We start from the raw sequence: 23902 nt of genomic DNA, 5'->3' as shown, positions 1-23902 counted from the left end.
TTCACACACCAAACTCTTTGTAGCCTTATAAGTTTGATCCAACCCAAAATTGAATGGTACGGGATCCCAACGAGACCAATAACAGACTTGATCTTCGGGTTTGAAAATTACAAGGGGGGGGTGCTCGGTCTGGATCACACCGAACTGTGGTTTGGTTCGTTTACAGCGTGGCATCACCATTTCCGAATGGGTTTCAGGCCGATCACAAGGGAGCAACAACAGTCGACAGAGGAAGAACAACAAACGGAAGAAATGAAAATTGCTTCGCATGGTCACGGAAATCAAAAGTCAACACATACACTCCGGAAACTTTCAGTTTATTTTCTGCAAGATTGAGTGAGGAAGATAAGAGGAGGTCGAGGAAAGTTCCTTAGCGGGCTTGGAAAAGCACAACAAACCGGATGAAATGACGACAACGTGAGCAAAACCTGAACCTTGGTTAAGGCTTTCGATTGGCTCTTTCAGGTGTGAGAGCGCCCGAAGAGAAGGGCGTTCTGCAAAGGACTGACACCTTGACTCCATATAAGTGTGTGTGGGGTGGCTCTAGTCAGTGCCATTTAGTGGCTGTTTGCATTCTTATTACCTGTTGGAACACTTTTTCAATTTGTCAGCAGTTGGAAGAAATATTAGTCTGTGTTTTCTTCCATTTCTCAAGCCTTCGGTGAGTTTTGGCTTTGTTGGCTTAGCCCTTCACAAAGCTTTTCAATGGCTGAGGCTCATTGTTCTGTTTATATATTTTTTCCTCTTGTGCTGAGAGAGAACCGCCTCTGAAGTCGGATGAAGGTTAAGAAAGTCCCTCAAAGCTGAGTTTAAGAACCACAATTCTCCGTTCTGGCATTAGGAAGATTAGAAAGAGGTGGCTTCTGATTGGCAGTGACAACTTTAGCTCAGTTCCAGCACTTATTACTAAAGATCTGTACAGAAAGGAAAATGACTATTTACTTCCTGTTTTGCGCATCATTGCGACCTTCGGGCAAATGACAGGCGGAATGCGGGGACGTGGCGTCTGAACGACATCGGCAGTGAAATTCAGGGGGTCAATTCATATAAACACCAAAGCATTTTGGTTCAAATTAAACAAAATGGCTGCTTTCTGGACAAATCTTTTTTTTTATAAAATAAAAAATTCAGCAGCCTGCCGTGGTCCCAAACGTCGCCGCCATTGCACGTATGCCCAGAGCCTTGCCTCATCCGTGTCGGGTGGGGGTGCGCTACACTACGGCGCTCCGTAAACCCAACATCAGGCGTGCTCTTTCAAAGATTGGACAAAACAAAGCTAAGAAGTCCTTATAAGGCTATAGCTTTTTAATATTTTACAAATGGCATAACGTATCCCCCCCCCAGCTCCCATCGCTACCAGTAGACACCGAGGATTCCATCGAGGCTTCTTCTGACTGGTTGCAGATGGAGGACGGCGGGCGCCATACTGGCCGGGTCCCCGGTTTACATTTACACAAGCATGTGGATCTCGTTGTACTCGTCGCGGCCGTCTTCGTCGAAGTTGGGAGAATCCTCGTCACAATCCAGCTGTGAGAAAACAGATCCTTTCATTTTCACTGAGGCATCCTGGGAATAGTTCTGAACAAATCTGTAGGCTACTTTGCAAATTCACAAGCAGTCGTAGTATAGTAAAGGAAGAGTTTGACAATTTTGTTTAGACGCGACAAGTGATACTAATCGCATGTCTATAATAGAGATTGATCGTTGCATACATAAATAACATACAATTAAAAAAGGAGAACTGGCCAGCCGAACTTTGTCCAAGTCGGATTTACTCATGAGCACGCATCTTATTTCCTCGTTTCATTTCAACAATCCAGATGAGAGTTAAAAACTCAAATTTAGCCTTGTCGATTTATGTCAGAATATTCCCAATCTTAGTGGTAAGATAATTTAGCCAGTTGCTGGCACAGACTTCTTACTTTCTATTGGTCAAACTTGTCATCTAAATGTCAGAAAGAGAACAGAATGAAAATTTTCCCCAACAAGTCAAACTATTTCTTTTGGCTCCTCGTGCTCATAGCTTGATTTGTAAGTAGTAAAAAACAAAAAGGCGGAGTTACATGAAATGGACCAGAACTAAATGCTGATAAAAATGCTTTGGGGTCCTGAGACCTTTGGATGAACTAAACACAAATCGTGGTCAAGTTAAGCTCCTGGAAGAAGAAGAAAAAAAAACAATAGGACATTTTGGAAACGGAAGGCTTTAATTTGATGGTGATGACATTTACGTTTTTTTGGGGGAGGATCCAACTAAGAAAACATAAAGCCCCGCTTCAGAGTGGACTCTGAGTCTTTCTCTGGCTGGATCCCAGAGCAAAAAAGCTATATTTGCGTATCGTTTGGAAATAATTGGATAGAAAATTGGCCAGGATTACAGAGGAAGAAAAATCACTTGGCTATCAAAGCGTTTCTTTACACGATGTAGTGTGATATGTGCCAAAACGCACCAACCATCCATCTCGTGTTAAATTCGGTGTACATTGAGTATGTCAAGGCTTCTGTGGGATTTGGTTATTGCGGCGCAGTTCGATACATTCCTGGAATACACTCTTTGCTGGCCAACCTACCGCCTGGAGCTCTCGTTCCTCAAAGACCCTGGAGAGGATGAGACGGCGCAGCGGCACCGTCATGATGAGGACAAAGGGAAACGCCAGGGAGGCCACGGTGGACTTGACTACCCACAGGGCCACGATGCACGCCAACTGCGTTAGGGTGAACATGTTCATACGCCACGTTTTCACCTGAAGAAACATGTGGGCAGAAAAACCAATGGAACCGTCGACCACAGCTTTAGAAACACATTCGATCTACTGATTTCTAAATTCTCCAATAATTGTGGCTCCATCTAGAGGAAAACTCCTGCAAAGCTATTTTTTTTGTATTTTTTTTTAGCTTTTTCGTGCATTCGTGGACAATTTGTTGAACAATAATAAAGCGGCCAAAAAAAATCGCAGACTCAAATTAGCTCAATGGATGTGCAGATCATCCCTGAGACGTGACTGACAGGGAAACGTTGCGAAATGTTTGGTCCGATCCAACAGATCTTCCAACAGAATACGAGCATTTCCTGTGACATTCGGGAAACTGCCTTACTAAAAGGTCAGGAAGGTTATGAAAGGATCATAACGCTGTTTCTCTGTCCCAGTTTTTATACTTTTTTTTGGTACTATGATTTAAGCCTCGCCCACTTCTGAAAGAGGGAAAATGCTGAAAAATGCCCTTGCCTGCAATGTCCAAGCAAATTTAATAAAAACCAACCAATTCATAAGCCAACAAATAAAGAAAGCCACAACCTCCTAAGGTGAGGTCAAATTAAAAAGAAAAGATGCATGTGTCCCTTTAACATATGCTTGTCTTTCCTTACTGTCGATCAGATAGAGAAGATAAATCTAGCAGAGACTGATCGGCCACAAACTAAACTATGGATCTTCAACTGCAGATTTCATTCCCTGTTTGAGTTTAGCCTGCAGCATTCCCCATCACCACGCATTTTTCCTCAGCCTTTACTTTATTTGTAACTCACTGTCGTCAAAGAGACAACAGCTTTCTGGATTAGGAAGAGGTGGAGATCACCGATCACGATCGCCTCGCCTCCGCTGCCGCAGTTCCCACTCGTCCAACTCGGCACTAATAGTGACGCAACGTGGGAGTGGTAAACATTGGTATTGCATGCGTTACCTTGGTGACGTAGATGTGGTCTGGGTGATGCTTGGCGGGCGTGACCATGAGCGTGATGCGTTCGTACAGTTGGATGCCAGTTAGAGAAGTCACGCCCATGTACAAGAAGATGCCGAAGAGCACAGCCAGAGGGATGAGGCGGAGCACGTCCGTCATCACCATCGACATGCCTGGAAGGTAGGAAGCAGGAGACAGGTGTGGCCATTCATTAGAACTGTGCAGATAATTATTCGTTCAACGCGTCATATTTGTTCAAATGTTGGGGAATTAGCAAATTCGATGTTTTACAGATATCGCCGGCTACATCAGGACTGGACAATCACTGTGTGTGTTCCCCTTCCTCTTACCAACAAGAACAGACACAAGAAGCCCAGTCAGCCTTTGCTCCTTCACCTCCTGGATCATGGGCTTCTCGCCGGGCGCCGTGGCCTTGCTCATGACGGTTAGGGCGTTGACGTGGGTGACGGATCGCACGGTGGCCGCGGTGAGCCACGGCAAACCAAAGAGAGGGCAGACGGCTCCCAGAATGACAATGAGGAGAAGATCCAGGTGGAAGCCTGAGCCTTTAACCAAATGGCGCTCCTTCTTACTGACAATCAATCTGGTAGGATCGGAGGGAACGATGGAAATGAGGGCGTTTTGTGAAACACATTTTTTTGCAAAAGAGACTCTCTACTCACAGATGCAGTCATACTGTACGCACGAAGTGATTTGAGTTTCCATGAAAATGAGGATAAAGACAAGCACGGCAGGTACGACAGACGCGCCCATCATCCAGGTGGGAAACGGCTGCTTGTCACCGAAGGGACTGATGAACCAACTTCTCTTGTCGGGGGAGGTCACCGAAAAGCCCGACGGCACATTCAGTTTCTGGAATCCAATTAAATACGTTGATGGTACCGGACTAAAAAAGAAAAATTCCAGGGCACATTTCTGGGACAAAAGACATTCCAGCTACCTGAGTGTAGGTGTCAGGAATGCTGTAATCCACCAGTACCGACACTAAGATGGAGATGGGGATGCCAAAGTCACCAATGATTCTTCTTGCCTGAGGACATGGAGAAATGTCAAAACGCACCTCATCACATTAAACTCTTGCATCTTTACTGCTCGCAGGAGTTTCACCAGCAACAGGTCAGAGTGAATCATCCTCAAATTGACCTTCTGGGAAAACAAAATGGAATGAAGGCTCCACACCCGAGCAGCCAAGATCTCTACTGTCCAAGTTCTAAGAGATAAGAAACAAGCGCACCTTCCCGCCTAAAAAGCGGCTGTTCCGGAATTTCCTGAGGAAGAAAGCAACAAAGAAAGTTCCCATCATGAGCACCAGAGACAGCAGGGCGGTGTTGGGCTGGCTTCTGATGTAGTCGACGCCTTGAAGCCCGGTAGCTGGGGTGGTGTCACGGGGGTACGCTGCCAAAAGTGGATGCTCCTCAAACACCTAGAAGCAAAAAAAAAGGAGGGTCTCAATCCATCTTTTGTTTTTGTCACCATACATTCTAATTGGTTCACTGTGCTGTGAAATATCTGCCGTGGTTCCCGTTTACCTTGATGAGCTTTGAAAAAGTCTCATAGATGAAGATGAGAGAGATGAGGAATGCAAATATCTCTTGAGTGAAGGGTGAGATGTAGCGAACGAGAAAGCTTCCTTCAGCGGCCACCATCACCAGGACGATGACAATGAGCCAGAATCCAATCCACACTCGGCCAGTCAGGTACTCGAAGTTGTAGGACTGACAGAACTGAAGGAATAAACATCTATATGTTAGTTACAGAGGGGCCATGATGTGACCACAAAAAAACTGCAGTAGTTGGCATGACAAGTACCTTGTAGAAGGCTTCTTCAAACACCAGTAAGGGTCCCGAAAAACCAATGATGAGGAGAGGTTGACCACCAAGCAGTGAGAATATAACTCCGAGAGTTGCAGTTGACACAATAAGCTCAGTCACTCCCATCATGCCTTGTGTTTTTTCTCCTGTATGCAAAAACAGCCAATTTTCAAGAGCTCAGATTCCCAAACGACACTGAATCCGAATATCTGGTAGCTTCAGTTTACCCAGCAGCCCTCCGAAGGTAATGGTGGGCGAAAGCGCAGCGAAATAGATGAAGATGACAGCGGCGAGGCACTGTGTGTCCAAGGCGTCTTTTAAGTCGCTGACATAGTGCGGGTAGCGGCGGCGGATGTCGTGGATCAGGCCGCCGAAAGGAATCCCAGAGCGCTTTAATGGGTCCACCTCCTGGTCTCCTTCCTCCTCCTCCTCCGGACTAGCCTCTAGAGGATTTGTAACAGGCTTCATCAGATGAAGAAATGACGAACGATCCCCATCAGGGCCGTAAAATAGTTGAACACGGGACAATATGGGCTGCGGGTGAAGCATCATCATCAAAGGGTTAAAGAAAAACAAAGGAAAACACTGGGAATATACAGTATGAACATAAAAAGGGTTAAAGGACCGGTCAGCATTGTACTATATTCCTTGAATTTTCTTTGATTTAATTTGTTTATTTTCAAGCATTTTGTTTTGTTTTGTTTAAATGTTGTTTTCTCTCTATAGTTTTAAAGGCTTATACATGTTGAAACCTGCCTTACCAACAAACTTGCCTTGCCTATGCCAACTTGTATAATATTAGAAAATGTTAGGCGCCCTCTAGTGGTAGCATAAAAAAAGAGCCATGAGGACCATACCATGTAACTTGCAAGGAACGCTCTGCAGGAAATTTAAAAGACTTGGATTTGGCGCCGAGAGAATGGCGAAGGACTTGACAGAGTACCTTTGTTGTTTTGTTCCATTCCAGATGAGGAGTGGTGCTTCTTGTCTTCCCTCTCCTTCCTCTTGCGCAGCATCTGTTTCTGGAAGTCTGCCACAGTCTTCAAGAGGTCCTTGCCCTCCACATCAGACTGGGGGATGACGATGCTGCAGTCCAGGAATTCATTGATACCGTTCAGGAGGTCTTGCCTGTCGTCCGCAAAATAGGCCACCTCGTGGAATGTCTGTGGCAGAAGAAAAGAAACATTCATCCCAGACTGCTAAATAAAGGCTAGAATTAAATATGCCATCAATCATTTGATAAATAACTTCTTTGTCTTTGGCGAACCAAACGTTTCCCGTCCTTTTACAACTTGCACGTACCTTATCAGACATGAGAGTGGCGAAGGAGCGTCCGATCTCGTGATAGTCCACGTTGGCCTGACTTGGACCGAGCAAGACGAAAATGAAGCGAACAGGAACCGGGACCTCGAGCACCGACTCCAGGAGAACCGCTTCATTCAGTCGGACGAAGGCCATGGCTGGCTGCTCCAGAAACTCAACACAGCCTGACGGGAAACATTTTGCGTGTAAGAGGAAACACCCTTTCTGCGAATGCTCTCTGGCTATCGCAGACTTCACTTGCTTATGCAGGAATCTAAATATAAGTTGATTCATTCGGCAGACTTCCTCAGGTGGAATAAGACAGCTAGTTCAGTGCCGTTAATTTAAAGGATCAGGTCGCCAAAAACGGACAATTACGTTGTTACCGATCCACATTTTAAGACGCCTTTTTTCAGAGATCTTCAGTGGATGAAAGAACCTTCAGATTTTTCATCAGGAGGTTTGGGGGCAGTAGATGACGACAAGTGTTTTATTTGTCATCATCTAAATGATAGAACAGTGATTCAGGGGAAGTCTTCAGACTAATCTGCATTGTCGCAACTTCTACAGCTCACCAACGAGAACAATGACAGCTTCTGCCTCTTTGGGAATTTTGGCAAGGAGTTTCATCGATCTGGCTGCGGCCGGATGGCTCTCGGGAGGCAGCGGGTGGAGAGATTTCTGCAAGGAGTGACAGGACAAAACAAAAAAAGATCCACATTGCTTTTCCTGACCAATGTAATGTGACAGCGTGATGCAACACGGACGCAGGCTTGGCAATGTACAGTAAAGCACAATGTCGTTGGGAGTTTGGGTTAAATCGCCTGCTTTATGGCGAAGGGAATCTTTTTAATAGACTGTTTTACATTTGCCAACTTCTTAAGCCATGGAGAGCATTAAGTTTTCACTCTTAATGTATCAAGAAGCTTTAACTGGAAGCACCTCTAAGCTGAACGAGAACATAATTCAACACATGTGGAGCAGAGGGGCACGCTTTCTCCGACTTCCAGAACCGTCTGCGTGGCGTCTGACCTCACGGAGGGCTGTTCCCAAGAACCGCGCTTGAGCCATCGGCCATACGTGAGGAATTTAGTGTAATCATGCCGGCTGCTGATTCTAAAGAACCTAAAGCAAACTGCAAACCAGATAAGACAGTGGCGCTTTTAACTCTGTCCATTTAGATAGCTGAGTACAATTACCCGTGTGCATTCTTGTGAGTACTACCTAAGCACTTATTATGTGCATGATAGTCACTGTGCTGCCAGCCCGCACTGCCTGTCACAGTCTATCATCACCCAGATCTCATATCGGGGCAGATATCTTTTTCCAGCGTCTGGCGTTGATTTAAAGCGCGAGGCGTGAGGAATAGAGATTGCCGATGAGGATCATACAAAGAGGCTGACGAACACGTCCTGCTTCGGGTCATAGACCGGCGGCCCTTTATCGTGATGTTCGTCGTGCTCCTCGGTCACCAGCGGCTGATTGGTGTCCTGGACGTGGTTGTGATTGAAGCCGCCGTGGAGACTGCTAGATGAGTGGTGGCGGTGAAACCGATGCTTCAGGTCACTTGGATGGCTATAGGGACGGAAATAGGAAAATGTGAGTCTACAGCTCCGTAAGTCTAAACGAGTTCAATTTGTACAAAAGGCTCACATCAGTAGGCTAAAATGCTAACAGGCATGCTAGCGATTCTGTGAGTCTCAACTTAGTTAATGGTTAAACAGAGTTAAAGAGTTAATTTCACCTGATGCTAACACCAGCTTGATAATATCCTCATAGTAATATCGTTAATTTTAGAGAACTTACACCAAGTGAAGGGCACTCAGCAGAGCACCCACCAAGGCCCACTTTTCTTCTTTCATTAAATCAGACCCCAAAGCAAATTCAAACAAGCTGTGCACCATTAAAATGGTGACGAATGAATGATTACGGTAGCTTGATATAATTAAGAATTTTAGTAAATGTGTGTTTCTTGTTTTTCCTCCATCGTGTACCTTCTGAACAATAAAAAAGCTGCTAAATTTCAGTATTCCGAGAACAAAGTGACAATGAATATTGTGTGCTTTGGCAGGTGCTGCCTGTTCCCCAATTATGCAGCGTTTAAAAACTGTTTTCCTGCTATTTCCATACTGTTTATAATTAATTAACCATCACAAGCAGAAATGATAACAACTCAAACCTGATAAAAAATTTAAAACTCAGATTTAAAAAACGAAATTCTTTCTTCATAAAATTCCGGTGTATAACTTCCCAATTCAAGATGGCATGGGGTGAAGGAAGGATTTGAATCACACTACCTCTTGACAGCAGTAGTGTGTGTGTGTGTATATATATATACAAGTGTGTATTTTTCAGTAATACTATAGTTGTTCATGGCAGAAATAAAATATTTTGGCATCTGTATCCCCATGATGAATGAAAGGGTTCACTTCTTGTCTCCTCTGACCCAGACCAGTGCGTTATTTTGACTGACTGGCTGTAAATAAATCAGCCTGACATGAACAGTAAGATTTTGAGATTGATTCTCGAGCGGTTTGAAAAAGTGGTGGAAAAAAATATTCAGAAACTTTGATGTTATGAGATTTTATGTGCCTGAATAAAACTCCCATGCCATGCAGAGAGCGGGAGTTTCCTGTCCCAAGCAGGGATGGGCTCCAAAGCGAACAGAAGGGAGGAAGTTAAAATGTTAAATTTGATTTTACTTATTTAGGATTCTCAGCATGAAAAATGTGAGGTGTGGTGTGTGTGTGTGAACCGGTTGATATTCGTGAGTCTCACAGTCAAACCATGAGAACTGGCAGGTCTGCTTTATGTATTCAAGTCTAATTCACTCCCTCTTAAAGAAAAGTATTTATCATTGACGGTGGCAACACCCCACTCATTTGGCCCATAAAGCCCCGTAAGATGACAAGATTGACGCCAGACAAAAGAAGGCGGCGTGACGTTGAAGCAATTTGTGCTCGAGTGGTTTCCAGAGCAACCGTTCTAAACAGGCGATGAGTTCAATGTTTAGCAGCACATCTCTGTATGCTTCCTGAAATCCGGGGACTCAAATGGCAGCAGCGTTTTTCGAGTGCAATAATGACATTGTCCAGATGATTGATCTTACATTTAGTTCATTCAGTTTGAGGGCTGACATTTAACGAGCCTTTTGTGCTTACGCAACAGTGGGAAATCTATCATGCCCTACATGTGAGCGCACATATTCCATTTTCTACGCTCGTTGGGTCAGTTTGGCCGATGCTGCCAATGCTCCGATCGACGAGTCGGAACCATTTCAAAGAGCCGACACATGCATTTCATCAACGTGCCAGCAGCGTGTATCTAACCTAAATTAGCCATGCCCCCCCCCCCCCCCTCTAGTGATGTTAAGACTTCTAGTTTGGTCTTTAGTGCCTTTCAGAACCGAGCGCCTGTAGAAGCTGAACGTAAAGTAGTAGAGTTCAATGACAGCCATCAAAATCTACTCACAAATACTTAAACAACATTACAGGCAATAATTTCCACCGGTAAGACTGAATTTGATACCAATAGGCCGGACAGGGCTGGCCGAAAAGAACCTGCTCATGCAGAAAGCACAAAGCAGCGACAAATGTCTTTCAACTGGAGTAGAAATATTAATCTACATTTATGTCAAGGAACCAAAATTGTGTGGTTTGACATCTGCATTGCATCACAATGTGATATAATTCTTTCTTTTTTTTTCTAACTTGTCTGCATTTGTGCTCAAAAATGAAAAGTCAGTGTTGAAGTTTCCATGCATTTTATTTTTAATGTGATTGTGACCATCACAAAAAAAGTGAGGAATAGACAGTGTTCTGAGCAGAATGTGCAGTGGATTTATTTGTGCTTGTTGTTATCCCCCTTTCTGTCAAGAACGCTGAACAGGAGGGTACGTAGTCAAAACGCAGAGGCACAGACTGACGGTAGAGCAACGGAAGGGTTTAATCCAGAGCAAAGGGTTCGGTACACAGAAAACAGTGCACACTGGCAAAGTTATGCAAATCTTCAGGCAAAAGGCAAGGGCAAAAAAAAAAATCAGGCAAAGGTTCAGAAACAAGGCTATGGCTATGACGTGAGGGGTCTATGAGGCTCGGTGAATTGGCAGACTGAAGACAGAGGGAGGGATAAGAAGGCATGGTGACGAAGGGAATGAGGAACAGGTGTGACAAACAGAGCAGGTGTGACAATGAGAGGTAAAGAGGTCAGACACAGAACACAGGAAAAAAAAAATAGACAAACATGACACTTTCATTCAACCATCATTCCAAGAGATGTGATGTGATAGATTAGAGAAATGTTCATTGTAAGGATAAGTTAAATTTTCACTGAATTGTCATTCTCGAAAAGTCACTAAAATGTGAGTTTGAAAAATAATTCTTCTGTATTTGTCGTTCTAACACGGTAAATTACAGGATTTCAGAAAAAAAGCTTCCTGAGTCCAAAAAAAAAAATGGCTCATGATTTCCCCCAAAGGTTTCCAGTGTCCAGGGGAAGTTCCTGCATGTCGTGAAAAAGTGACTAATGGCTGAAATAACCAATGGTTATAAGTCTTTCTTGTCTCAAAATAAACGCTTCAGAATCTTAAAAGAAGATGGATTTATGAAAAGTCCCAAAAACATTTGGAAAGGCTGGTTCATGTCTTCTTTCCCAGCCTCCAGCTTTGACATTTGAAACTCAGTCAGCGTCAGGGAAATTCACCAGAAGATGAGCCAAAGGTCTCAATCTGGAAATTCCCTGTTCCATGAGTTGGTTTCTTTTTTTTTTTTCTTTCTTTGCAGCTGCCTCCAATACAGGAGGAAGACTAATGAGGAAGACTAGGCTAGGAGCAAAGCAGCGTCATGAATTTGGGGAACATGACAAATAACCTGAAGCAGGTGAGTTCATCAGTGAACTTTGGCGATAGCCTGGAAGGGGATTTTCATTAGTCGAAGGGTTTTTCCTTCGTTTTCGGGAAACAAAGAAACTCTTTTAGCTCAGAGGAGGAAGATAGGCTAGCTGCACCGAAAATTACACGGAGGCCACGTAAAACAGTTTCAGGTTTGGCCTTGAGATTTTATAAAATTGATGAGAACTATTGACCGTTAAAAAATACCGGTTTGTTTCAACTTTTAAAGCACATTATCCCAGGAAAGTGGCAGAAAGAACATTTCATTACTATCTTAAACTCTGTCCAGATAAAGTGAACATCAGTCTCACTGACCTGTGCTTGAGAAGCAGAGCGCGGAGAACGCTGGGCCTGTCCTCAGCTCTGATCTGATCAGAGATGATCATCGTCTCCACCACCAGATGGGCGATGCCGGGCAGAGAGTTCTGCTCGAGGTCCAGAAGGACGGCGCCTAAAAAGAAAATGTAGGAAGATTTAATACAGAGGTTTCTAATTAAATTACATTGCATTTCTGCTTTACTGAGTTTTGCTTCTTTCTGTTTATGTTGTTAATTAATGTGTTTTTTTATCTCAGCTAATGTTGCCTCATGGGTAGCACTGGAAGTGTGGTTAGCAGGAGCTAGCGTAGCATTGCCAGAGTCTCCCTTGAGCCGGCCCCAAACAGGGACAGAGACAGGGACTATATCGGTAGAAGGATGCTGAGGATGGAACTGCCAGGGAACAGGCAACCCTGTGACAAGGAAAGGTTGTTCCAGAACGCTGGTGTGTGTGTGTGTTGTTTGTGTGTGCTCTGCTGCCGCACAAGAGCGCTTTACCGTGTGTGATGGTGCGGCGAAGCTCCAACAAGCTGCGGAAGGAGAGCGACGCCACATGAGGCTTGCCCCAGCGGTCCGTCTCCTCCTCCACGTCCTCCTCAAACTTGATCCAGCGGGCGCGCTCCTTCCAACGCATGTCATGATCCTTCTCCACGATCAGCTCGTTCAGTTCCACAAATAACTGAAAAAGGGTAAAAAAAAAACAAATTGTAATTGAGCGTCATTAATGTGAAATAAAACGAAATCTGCGTATTCGATACAATTTCTGTTATTTCAGAAAAAACAAACTGTATGGTTGTTCCTATGGCAACTTTTAAAAAGAAAAACATGAAATAACAGCAGGAGGAAAATACATTTCAGCACAGCTAAGACCATGACGCAGTCAACATGGGGTCCAGATAAAGCGGTTTGGACCCAGCCAGGAGCGGTTTGGACAACTAAAAGGATCGGTGAGACACTTTGTCTCATTTCAACATTGCTCTAATTTCTTAGCAGATTGTTCTCAGATCGTATAAAATAAAGCAGTGATTTGTGGGCCTGAAGTATTTTTCTATGACAAGCTTAGGTGAACCACGAGGAGCAAGTTTTGTTTTTCAAGCGGTTTTCAAGTCAATTTGCTCACGATGAGAATTTACGCCTCAATAAAGGTTTCTATTTATTATTCATATTTAGCAATACATATTAATTTAACAATGGGTCAAATTACACAATTTCACTTTTTAGTCCACTCTTTTTTACAAATGGTGTTGAAACCAATACTTTAACGAATAGACAATAGAATGACTGTTCATTAATTTTCTTAACCGCTTAATCCCAAATCCAGGTTGCAGGATCCAATGGAGCCGATATCCCAGAATGCAACAGGCGGGAGGCGGGGTACACCCTGGATCCTGGACAGTTTAGTGTAACCAATTCACCTACGTTGCATGTTTTTTTTTGGTGGTGGGAGGAAGCCGGAGAACCCACGCAGACACAGAACATGCAAAGAGGCCCCAAGTTGGATTTGAACAAGTTTTTATGTTGCCTCCATAGCGAAGCCAACATGGAGGTCATTGTAGTTAAAGGTGGAGGGGGGGGGGGGGGGGGGGGGGGGGGATGCTGCATACCTCATGCGTCTTCTTGTCTGTTGCTCTCTTCTTCTTCTTCTTCAAGCTGCTCAATGGAGTGGAACTGTTGCTGGCCCGGCTCATCTGGCATCGGGACGACTTCTTCACCAGGTGGCGTCTGACGCCGGGGTTGTCCTCGAACCTGTGGCCTGAACAAAGCCGCAAGTGCGTCGAGTCAAAAGGCTGATTTTAGGAGACGTATTGCAGACACAAACCTAGCTGGCGGCATTTAAGGGCTACGAACAAATAAGTCATCTGGTCTGTCTTATAAAATGAGTTCCATGTTGGGAAAATCAGAACCCGTATTTGTTTTCAGTTTCCATCTGACAGAAGAACATCCAGAACAGAGTATCGATGAACATCATGGCAAAATCTTGCAGATGCCCTCATTTCAAGAGTAATTTAATTCAATAATCCCCCCCCCCCCCCACACACACACGCACACATTGCTTTTATTCAACTTAATGTTGTAAGCAGTTTTTATTCATAACACTGAGGCTCTGACTATCATTACCTTGAGCAGGTCCTGGTTTCACCCGTATTCTTTGGTTATTTGTTCACGTGTTCGTACTATTACACACATACACAGAATTGCGGATAAAAAAATAGCAGAACCGCATATCGCTGGTCAATGAAAAGTATTTTCCGCACTAGCTGTGGATGACCCTGAAAACCAGTGGATGCCGCTGGATCAATACGAATGCAGGAAGCAGCAGCAGTTGAGCACCAGGTCAATTCGATCGATATCATAGACGATTTTCTGAGTCAATGAGTCATCTATTAATGGTGGCATTACTTAAGCAGAGAACTACAGAACTACTAGAGAACTACAGCATCAATGGGAACAGGCGAGCTCCCTTCCACTGATCATCCATGTTTGTAAAAAAAAAAAAGAAAAACCCTTCTGAGGTCACTCGGTGAATCGCCATAGCAACCCAATGACTTACGGACAGGCTCTTGCGGCGAACCCAGTTGAGTGTGGATCGACTCGAGCAAGTCGTAGTCGTCAAAATCCAAAACGAACTCGTCAAAGTCTTCGAGCCCCTCCATGTTGGGCAAGGAACCATGGAGCTCATGTCGGTGCTGCTTTGGGGTTCCGATGCCTCTTTGGACGCCGCTACGGCGTTCAGAGCCATGACGGTCTGCGCGGTGTCTTTTATTGGCGCCGCCATGCCCCTGGGTCTCATGCCCCTCGATATCTGTCACCTCCATGGACGGTACCGCCTCCTATCCACTTCGCTCCAGGCGGATGCGCTGTTCATCCAGGGGTGTCCAACTCGGAAACGCCTGTTGCTCTGGATCTTTGCGAGGACGAATATCTAGCATCTGTTGAATCGCTTTTATTGTGCAAAAAAAAAGAGCCTTAACTTTAGAAACCAGTTCGTAAATCAAGTGTTTGCCTTAAATCCGAATAAAATGCAAAACTTGGAGCGACAGCTTCTAGTAAAAAAGCTCCCCCCCTGCTGGATCGACGGTCAGAGAGCTAGTAGCAACAGTTCACAAATGAAGTTCCAAAAAGAGTTATTGATTGAGGGAGGATCCATATTGTGAGCCCCCCCCCCCCCCCACCCCGCCCCTTTAAGCTGAATGCTAGCGCTGCACTTGTTTTCCATGACGTTTGAAAACCAACCTAAAGTTGATGCCTTTTGTTTCCATTAACGCTGCGTTCATTTTCCAACAGTGAGCGATAGAGGTCGGTAAAGGTCAAGTACAAAAAAGGTTGGTGCCACTCAATTTCTGAGAAGAAATGCTCAGAATTACTCCTACAAAAGTGGCATGTCGTGGTGCTAATTATCGGAAGAACCACTAATGGACAAGAACGTCAACGCAAACCATGGATTCATCGAGGTTCCGTGGCCCGACTGCATCCGACGCAGGCGTGCGAGCTAAACATGGCCGCCTATCGAAGATTTCCTGCATGCTTGAATATTGAGCAGGTCTATGCACGTGTCTATGAAATGGTAAGTAGGATTAAATGCAGTGTGTGTGTGTGTACTACACTGGACAAATAGATAGCAACAAGCCTGGTGGAAATGAGTCTGGAATGAAGCAAGAAAATATTGGTTTCCACTGGAGGTCCTTGAAGGAGGCGGGATATGGTCCAGGCTGGCTTTGGGAAGTCGTAGGAACTCTACCGAGAGAGGTTTTATTTTACAAAGTGTGTATGTCGCTCCCTGGTTGACATCAGCTCCTTTCTCCCGAGCGTAAACGTAGGACTCGCTTGTCTTCTCGGACGATTTGCCGTCGGCGCCTTCCCCTAAACCTCCTCCGAACCTCTGACACGTGACTCCTGTGAGTCGCAGGTTGATCTCTGATTAACGGCGTTAACAGAGCCTGCAGTTCAGCTACAGAAGAATTACGCCGCATAAATACTCAATTTAGCTTCGGAATTTATGAGTCATCCTGCGCAAATGCGCCGTAAAAGAAGACGACGGCAGCGAGACTGTAGACTTCTTAATTATTCCCCCTTGCCTTGCCTTTAAGTCGCAGCTCACCAGATAGATACTGCATAATGTATAGAAAATAGTCTGAATTCACCAACACTCAAACCAGCCAGATAACCGATGCCCCGTTTGGGAACAGAGGCGCATGCAGCGGTTGGTAAAAAAGGCCCGTCAGCGAGTGAGCGAGTGACGCCGGCTGCCCTGTTTTCCGTTTCCAGATGGCTCCCAAGCAGTCGATGATTACTCTGCTTTGCTAGAGCAGGAAAGGCCAGAGGCACGGTCGCTGCTAAAGGGGAATCGACTGCAGCTTCTGTTAATTAATGCCCCTGGATGCTGGGGGGGGGGGCTTTTTTTTTTCTCTTGCGACATGAGCTTTTAGTCCTCCCATCCTCTCCTGCCACTTCCCCTCTACTTTTATTTATTTTGTCTCTCTATCTTCCGCCATGTGTGTGAATGTATTTTCAGGAGGACGCCGATATTACAGCTCAACGAAAATTAGGGAAACTCTTGAATTATATGTCCCTGCAGATAGAGAAAATCTGCAGGGTGAACTTTTCTATTAAGAAAAGTGCAATGACAATTATGTCAACTTTTAGTTTTCATTTTTTCCACAGAAATTCTCCTGTATTATTTGCACAGTTCAAGGCGACAGACTGTCTTCTGCCTGTTCCATCATTGAACTTGGGAGAGAGCCCTGATGCGACTAGATTCACACCGTCCAGATGGTGATCTGGATCATCATCAAAAGGTTCTAAATTGTTCTTGGTATCTTTGTACACCAACAATGAGAAGTAAAAGTGAATCAGAGTTGAATTTTTAACAGATTTTTGAATCCATAAATGGGGTTTTCAATGTTAAAATTATAATTGCTTTTCCTGACCTCATTCTGGATCAGTTCCAGAAGACATTTTACATGATTTTACGTGACATTTTACATGAAGTCCTATCTCTTAGGATTTGGATTTGCTGAGGCTGGATGAGGCTGTAGCAGTACCACTCACTACCACTAGAGGGTACTGCAAGCATGGTGAATCTGTTTTACAACAGACAACCAGCCAAAGATAAGATGAGAGAACGGTGTCCACCTCCATGTCGGACAGAATAAAAGCCAAAAGATGGTTCCTTCACTGTCTTACTGATATTTAGCATTTGTTCTTTCAGGATGCTTCCTCACACATGGTTAGTGCTGCAGCCCTCACAATTTGTGAACATGAATCATCAGCAGATACACCCACACGCTGAAGATCATGAACACATCTTCCATATGCAATTACATTAACAGCCATGCATGCATATGAACTGCTACATAACCTAGCAACCACATCAGGTGCCATCGAGGTCTGACACAGAGTCAGCTGCGTGGCTGATACACGACAGCCAGGCTGGAAGAGACGCGTCACAAATATCCACACTGTTGTGGCGTGGGCGAACAGAGAAAGTGAGTCATATCAGAAGGACAGCAAAGACCATCTCATAATATAAAATATAAAGTAGAGCGTATACTGGCCCAGCCATCACTTTGTAGCCAAGTACATATTTGATTAATCCTTTTTTTGCGCTATGATATTGTTAATACTTGCAACCTGTTGAAAGGTATTACAAATATCAAAATGAAAGAAAACACTATATTCGTCAAGAGCCCTTTTTTTTGCTCTACAGGGAATAAGACTTTAAAAATACTTTGCAGTTGCTTTTCATCAAGCATTAAAACTTTTGGTCCACGAAATGTCATACAAAATAACAGCCTGTCCCAATACTGTGTTTAATTAATCTGTCTGTAATACAGTAAAGCCGCAGTCACACTACAGGGGAGTTAATCCTCTCTGATTGTGACAAGATCCTCCCAACCAGAAGAAATGGTCGGACAGGGGTCCATTCTCCTCAATCCGGGGGACGGCTCCAATAAATGGTAGTGGTAAAGGAACCGCAGACAAACCGTATCTTAGCCAGCTCACTTTTCATGTCGTCCAGGTCTGCGCTGGCCAGCATCTGGGCCTCGGCCTCGTCGGTGGGCACCTGCTGGTAGACAGCCGTTTCCAGGGCGATCATGCTGCCGATGCAGAGCCGCTCACGCAGGTCGTAGTTGCTCCGCGGGGCCCCTGTCAGGCGGTGGTGGACGGGCTTCCTCCTGAACCAGCCGCGGGTCGTGATGGAAGTCGAGGGATCGGAATGTAAGGGAACACTGAGAGAAAGGAAAATATGTTTTAGCCATTTATCGAATGTGGGCTTATTGATCTCCACGCTAGAAGATATTAGGGAATATTTCTACACAAGATTCAGGCGGCGCGCTCCTTGGTTGCACTGCAGTATGTTCACCACCAGGGGGCTGCACAGCACAGCAATACGCCCACTGGCACTGAGTAATCTGTTCACCACCAGGGGGCTCCACAGCACAGCAATACCGTACACCCACTGGCACTGAGTCGTCTCTTCTCCACGTTTAGACACGCAAACAGGAGATATTTCATGGCACAGACAAGGAGGCTGAATCTATGATAATGCAAAGTAACATTATCAGAGATGTAAATGAATAACATCGAGGTCCCTGCAATGTTTTAGTGTTCTGAACATGTAAAGCTGTGGGGTCTTGAAATATGGAACACCAAATGTCATTTAAACAACACATTTTCCCCTGGGGGGGGGGGGGGGGGGGTCATACTCCTTTCATTCATTTTCTTCCATATATATAGATATTTTGTGGCATTTTGAATCTTAAAGTTTGATGGGGTTGCTTCAAAATGTAGAAAATAAAGCTCTGAGCAGGACTGAAATCGTATTCAGCCCAGCTTTGTATTCCTCTCTCAGATAATGGTCAGTCCAACGAGAATGTTTGACCAGCTGGCAGGAGAGAGAAAAAAAATAAAAATACACACCAGAGACAATGCAGTGTGTGTTACATCAGAGTGTGAGCCAGCCTCTGTTCGATATTAGCATCCTTCTATGTTATCAGCCTTTCATATTGTGGTGTTTTTATATACACAATATACATAGTGTATTCAAAATCTCCTCTTTTAAATTAATCACTGTTGCTATACGCGAGTTGAATCCACAAACACAAACTTCCAGAGATGCTGTAATAGCCGACCTGCTGCATGTTGCTTCCTCTGCCTCCTGTTCAAGAGCAGGAATCTCCCCATTACGAGTCTCCCCCTTTATCTGGGTGGGTGTGACCGTCCCTGACGATGGATGTTCCTCATTTTCCATGTGGAAGGATGTAAGAGGTGGGACTTTCTCCAAATCTTCTTGGCTCCCCAAACTAAACTGAGAGGAAGAGGAAGATCAGTATGAGGGTAGGAAGATGTTAACATGGTTCAAGTGTGTACAACGCCCCCCACCCCACACACACACACACACACACACACACACACGGGTCCTCAGTCTTATTTTACCTGTGGCTGGACTTCACGCAGCTCCGTGTTCACGGCGACCTTCCCCCGTTCGTCCGTCTCAGACTGCGCCTCTTCCTCGTCTACCTCGTGGATGGTTGGTGTAACGTCGGAGGGCGGCAAGGAGGTCTTTTTTTTCTTCCGTTTCTTTTTGCGCCTCCTGTCTGAGCTGTGCACCCTCTTGCGTAAACGCTGGGGCAGGGGCAGGTGGGTGGATAAAGGGTGGTGCGTATGGTGAAACGTGTGTCTGTGATCTGTGCCGAAACAAAATACAGAATTTTGTAGAACATCATGAAATCAAATATAGAACCAACAGCGTGTCTCATGACTCTTTAGATGGTACCATATGGTGTACTTTTGTATCTCAAGGTCAAGAGGCTCACAGTGAAAAATGTTTTTCACTGAAATATCACTATTTTTCTGCCCTACTACACTGATATGAAACCGTGCAGATGGTCAGACTTGAGCTCTTCTCAAGATGGCAGCAGCATCACTAAAGGACGGCATCATTCTGGGACGCTTCACCAGATTGTAGCCCGCCTGAAATGCTCCAGAAGATGATTTAGTGGAATTTAAATTGAGGCCATCTGAGCCCTAAAACAGAATTATGCATTATATGCATTAAATGATTATCCAAGGCTAATAGTAGCATTTAAGTCGCATTTGCACAACTGCAACATCCTGTGCAGGAAACAATTTCACGCAGCAAATATCTTTTTCACTCGCTATCTCAAGGTCGCAGCAGGAATAAAAGATTTAAATGATGGCAACATAATGGAAATGCAGAAAGCTATTCCAAAGAACTATATATTAAAAAATGATTATCTTTCACAATCATATAAAAGCATAAATACTCTAATTTCTTATAGAGCAATAGCTGTAAGGCCTCGTCTTGGACTGAATTAGATAAAAGGTATATTGAACGTTTAATACAAGCAACACTTTAAAACTATTCAATATAACGACAACTCTAAACGTCCTTACATTCAAAGTCTTTCTCCGTGTAGTTTCGACCCATCCTGTCTCCACCTGTCGAAGCAGAGTCGCTGATGATGTCCCCAAAGCGCTCCACGGAAAGAGCCTTCTCCAAGTCCTTCTCCTCTTCCTCTTCCTCGTCCTGCCCGTTCATTGATCCTTCCTCATCTTCCTCCTCCTCCTTCACCTGGAGCAACAGAGGAAGCACAGTGAGGTAGAGTCAACCCGATGAGGTCAAAGGGTAAATTGTCCTGTCCAGCCCAAACAGACTCGCCCATTGAGTCTTGTCACTGGTGGTGGTGGCGGCTAATGACTCTGCAGACACTGATGAAATGAAGAAATGGTGAATGTCCCAATAAATGACGCCAATACACGAATCAAATACAAGTCAAAACCATGTTCTTGCACAAAACCGGAGAGGAGCAGGCGGAAATGACAGTAAAATCTGATTTCAGGTTGCACAAAGAACGATTAAATGTGGGATGAGTTTCATCGCTAGTTAGACAGTCCGGTCCAAACCCTACTGAGAACCGGTTCCGGTTGTAAAATAGGCTTGCAATGGGAACATCCTGCACTTCAAGCCTAGAGAACATCAAATCAATACAACATAGTGCTAAGCAGCAGAGATAGACTGCTCTAGATAGTCCCTGGAGACAGTGGAGACTGAAGGGAGTGTCTCGCCGGAGTCATTGGGTGCCTCTGATAGGTCAGATCACAGAGACGGGCTGCTGGCACGGGGGGGGGGGGGGGGGGGGGGGCTACTATTCTGTGGTCTCGGATTTCCATGTGCCAAGGCTCTATTACTTCCTAATTGCCAGTGGGATGAAAGAACAGGGTATTTTTAATGATCCAAGTTACCTAGCGACACAGGAACACGAGCCAATACGAGTCGTCAATCTAGAAGGGCGACTTTGAACCGAACGAGCTTGTAGCTTTTTCCACATTCACATTTCCACAGTCGTGCAAGCTCAGCGCTTCGGACACCTCCTCCACCATCGTGGAAGAGGAGCAAAAACAGCCTCCATTGCATCTATGCACAATGTTACAGTTAATTCCCACAAATTAAAAGATGTGTAAACGGGGCGTGGCTTGGCCTGAGATGCTGGGACTGTACGAAGCGTGTTTATGGAGAATCGCTAAAATGAAAAACGAGTCGGATCATTTGCGAGAACAGTTTAAGACCTCTTGTGAGAGAGAGAATAAAACTGTGTCGCCTGTTTTCACCTTTTTAAAAGGAAAAACATCAGAAACCGAGCTTTGAAGCTCCATTGACTGCAATGTTAACAAACAAAAATATCAAACTGGATCATCGCAAAAATGTAAACATCTGTTCCTGGTAACATTCCCAACATTTCCTGAAAGTTTCCTCAAGATCCGTCTGTAACATTTTGAGTTATGTTGCTAACACTCAGACAGACAGACACCCCGGAAGCGTCGCCGGGAGATCTACTTAGGGTATGAAATGAAACTGAGAGCTTCTGGCTTTCCCACAAGGCTAAGGTAGCCAGCAGACAATCGATTCGCTGCAGCACGGGCGCAAATAGCTCCGAGTGAAACTGAAGACGAGCACTCGGTTCCTCTTTAACACCAGACGCGTAAGTGTTTTATTTTGTCGGTGCTTCCAAAGGAGATGAAGGTGCTTCCTACCTGCTGGAGGTTGATCAACACGTCTATCTCAGGGACGTGACCCCCTGTCGCCATGAGGACCGGCAGGAAGCCAGCGGGTGAAGAGCAGCTCGCAGACGAGGCTGCTCGCGGTGACTGGGAGGAAGCCAACCGGAGGGACCGGGGACAGCTGCTGCCGAAAGCTGGGAACGATTCGCATGGAGGGACATGTAACTGGATGTCCTGGAGGTACAGTCCTCAAGGTCGAGGGTGAATCCGGTGGCAGGTGCGGGAGTAAGGTTGAGGGTACGGTGGGATAAGCAGGCAACGATAGGAGGGGACAAAGGCAGCCGGAACCGGGTGGTGGATGCGGATCAGCCGTTCTCTTTCACGGTTGGGGATCCAGGAAGCCGTTGGAGTGGCATAACCTACACAAGAGTGGACAGAACTCGGTTATAACAAGTTCTGAGAACGAAAGTCTTGACACTGATAACTATGATTTTCAAGATGCAACTCTGAAATTCTGCTGTTGAGAATACATTTGGACTGTGATCCAGGAGCTGTTGGTATAAAGATCCATGTTACACAGCGTCGGATAGAGCACGTAAACTCAGCGTTATCTCCTCCCGACCGGGTTTGGCATGCGGCATCGGTTACCGACAAGTCAGATTAAAAGGATCAAGGAAAGAATTCCTGATTCTGAAACCTCAATCCACACACAAACCCCTCCGGAGAGGATCTGTCATTTTTAAAAAGTCTGGGAAGTCTGTCATCATGTTCTTGATTACTTTGATTACTTTATACTTAAGAAATTGAGTAATCATAAATTATCTGCATCATCTGAAATAACAGTCTCAGTTTTATTCAGCTGAGTCCCCCCCCCCTTCAGATATTTAAAGCTGACTCATAGCTCCCATTATGGACGAGGTGATGCACCGATATAAGTACGCATATACATAAGCACGTTATTGCACTGAGCTGCACTGCAAATACTGAATATTATTTGATATATCCAGCATCAATTACATAAAAACATGACGTTGATACCGAATATATAAACATATATAAAGTATACGAACACAAAACTACAACCAGTGGACAGTTGGATGGGGAGTCATCTCCATATCTGATTGGCAACCCACACACTATAAAAGCTGATAATTATTCATGACTCTCACTCCTACTACTGCTTCCATGACGACAGCAGTTTTAATTCTAACAGCTTTTGCTGCTACTGAAGCTCCAGTGAGTTTCCATCAAGGACTTTGCACACTCTATATACGCTACACTCCGTTTCTCATGCTATTTTTTTATTCCCACACCTGCCACACGTGCTTAATCCAATAGCCCTGCTGGGCGCGAATGGGAGAGAGGTTAGGGCTGCAGCAGATTTGATTTGTGGTCGTTCAGCTGCTTCGTGTTCCTCGCTGTCCTTATACTTGTGACAGACATATTTCTTTTATCCGACCCGGCAAGAGTCTGGACGTTCCACTCGATGCCACACAGCTCGGTCTGGAAAAAAAGTCAAATGTTCTGGCTCCTGTTGAATCCACAAATTCATAGCTGAAGTTAGCAGGTAGTTTGGTGAGGAACACGTATTTGTATTTTATTTTTTTTTACATCTGGAGCCGTTCCACGTTTCTGTCATGGAGGCTTTTTCAAAAATATCATATCTTGCAAAATATGCATTCGATTCACTCGCCAAACATCGCAGTCAGAAAGGGGTCCGATATGCACCGTCATGCAAAAATGTCTTCTGGATCTGATCCAGAATGAAGGCATGAAGAAATCTTAACATTTAACATTAAAACCCATTTATGGATTCAAAAATCAGTTAAAAAATACACATCAACTCCGATTCACAAGACAC

The 23902-nt window shown here is 44.8% G+C and overlaps 1 protein-coding gene across 1 annotated transcript; it reads right to left on the bottom strand.

The window, feature by feature from the left end:
- Positions 1-1326: 1326 nt before the first annotated feature.
- On the bottom strand, positions 1327-22128 carry slc4a3 (solute carrier family 4 member 3). Its single transcript, XM_068745925.1, has 22 exons — positions 22075-22128; positions 20437-20614; positions 19456-19706; positions 19137-19327; positions 18022-18221; positions 13623-13771; positions 12517-12697; positions 12017-12152; positions 8223-8388; positions 7389-7494; positions 6814-6998; positions 6455-6674; positions 5739-5954; positions 5509-5657; positions 5229-5423; positions 4934-5122; positions 4640-4729; positions 4385-4551; positions 4029-4282; positions 3682-3851; positions 2571-2744; positions 1327-1527 (listed from the first exon to the last, which is right to left on the bottom strand). The coding sequence occupies exons 1-22, from the start codon at positions 22126-22128 to the stop codon at positions 1450-1452; spliced, it is 3699 nt and encodes a 1232-aa protein (XP_068602026.1). The 3' UTR covers positions 1327-1449.
- Between the last annotated feature and the right edge of the window lie 1774 nt (positions 22129-23902).

Source organism: Brachionichthys hirsutus, chromosome 12, assembly GCF_040956055.1.
Source record: "Brachionichthys hirsutus isolate HB-005 chromosome 12, CSIRO-AGI_Bhir_v1, whole genome shotgun sequence".
Lineage (NCBI taxonomy): Eukaryota > Metazoa > Chordata > Actinopteri > Lophiiformes > Brachionichthyidae > Brachionichthys > Brachionichthys hirsutus.
This window is presented reverse-complemented; position numbering and strand designations above follow the sequence as displayed.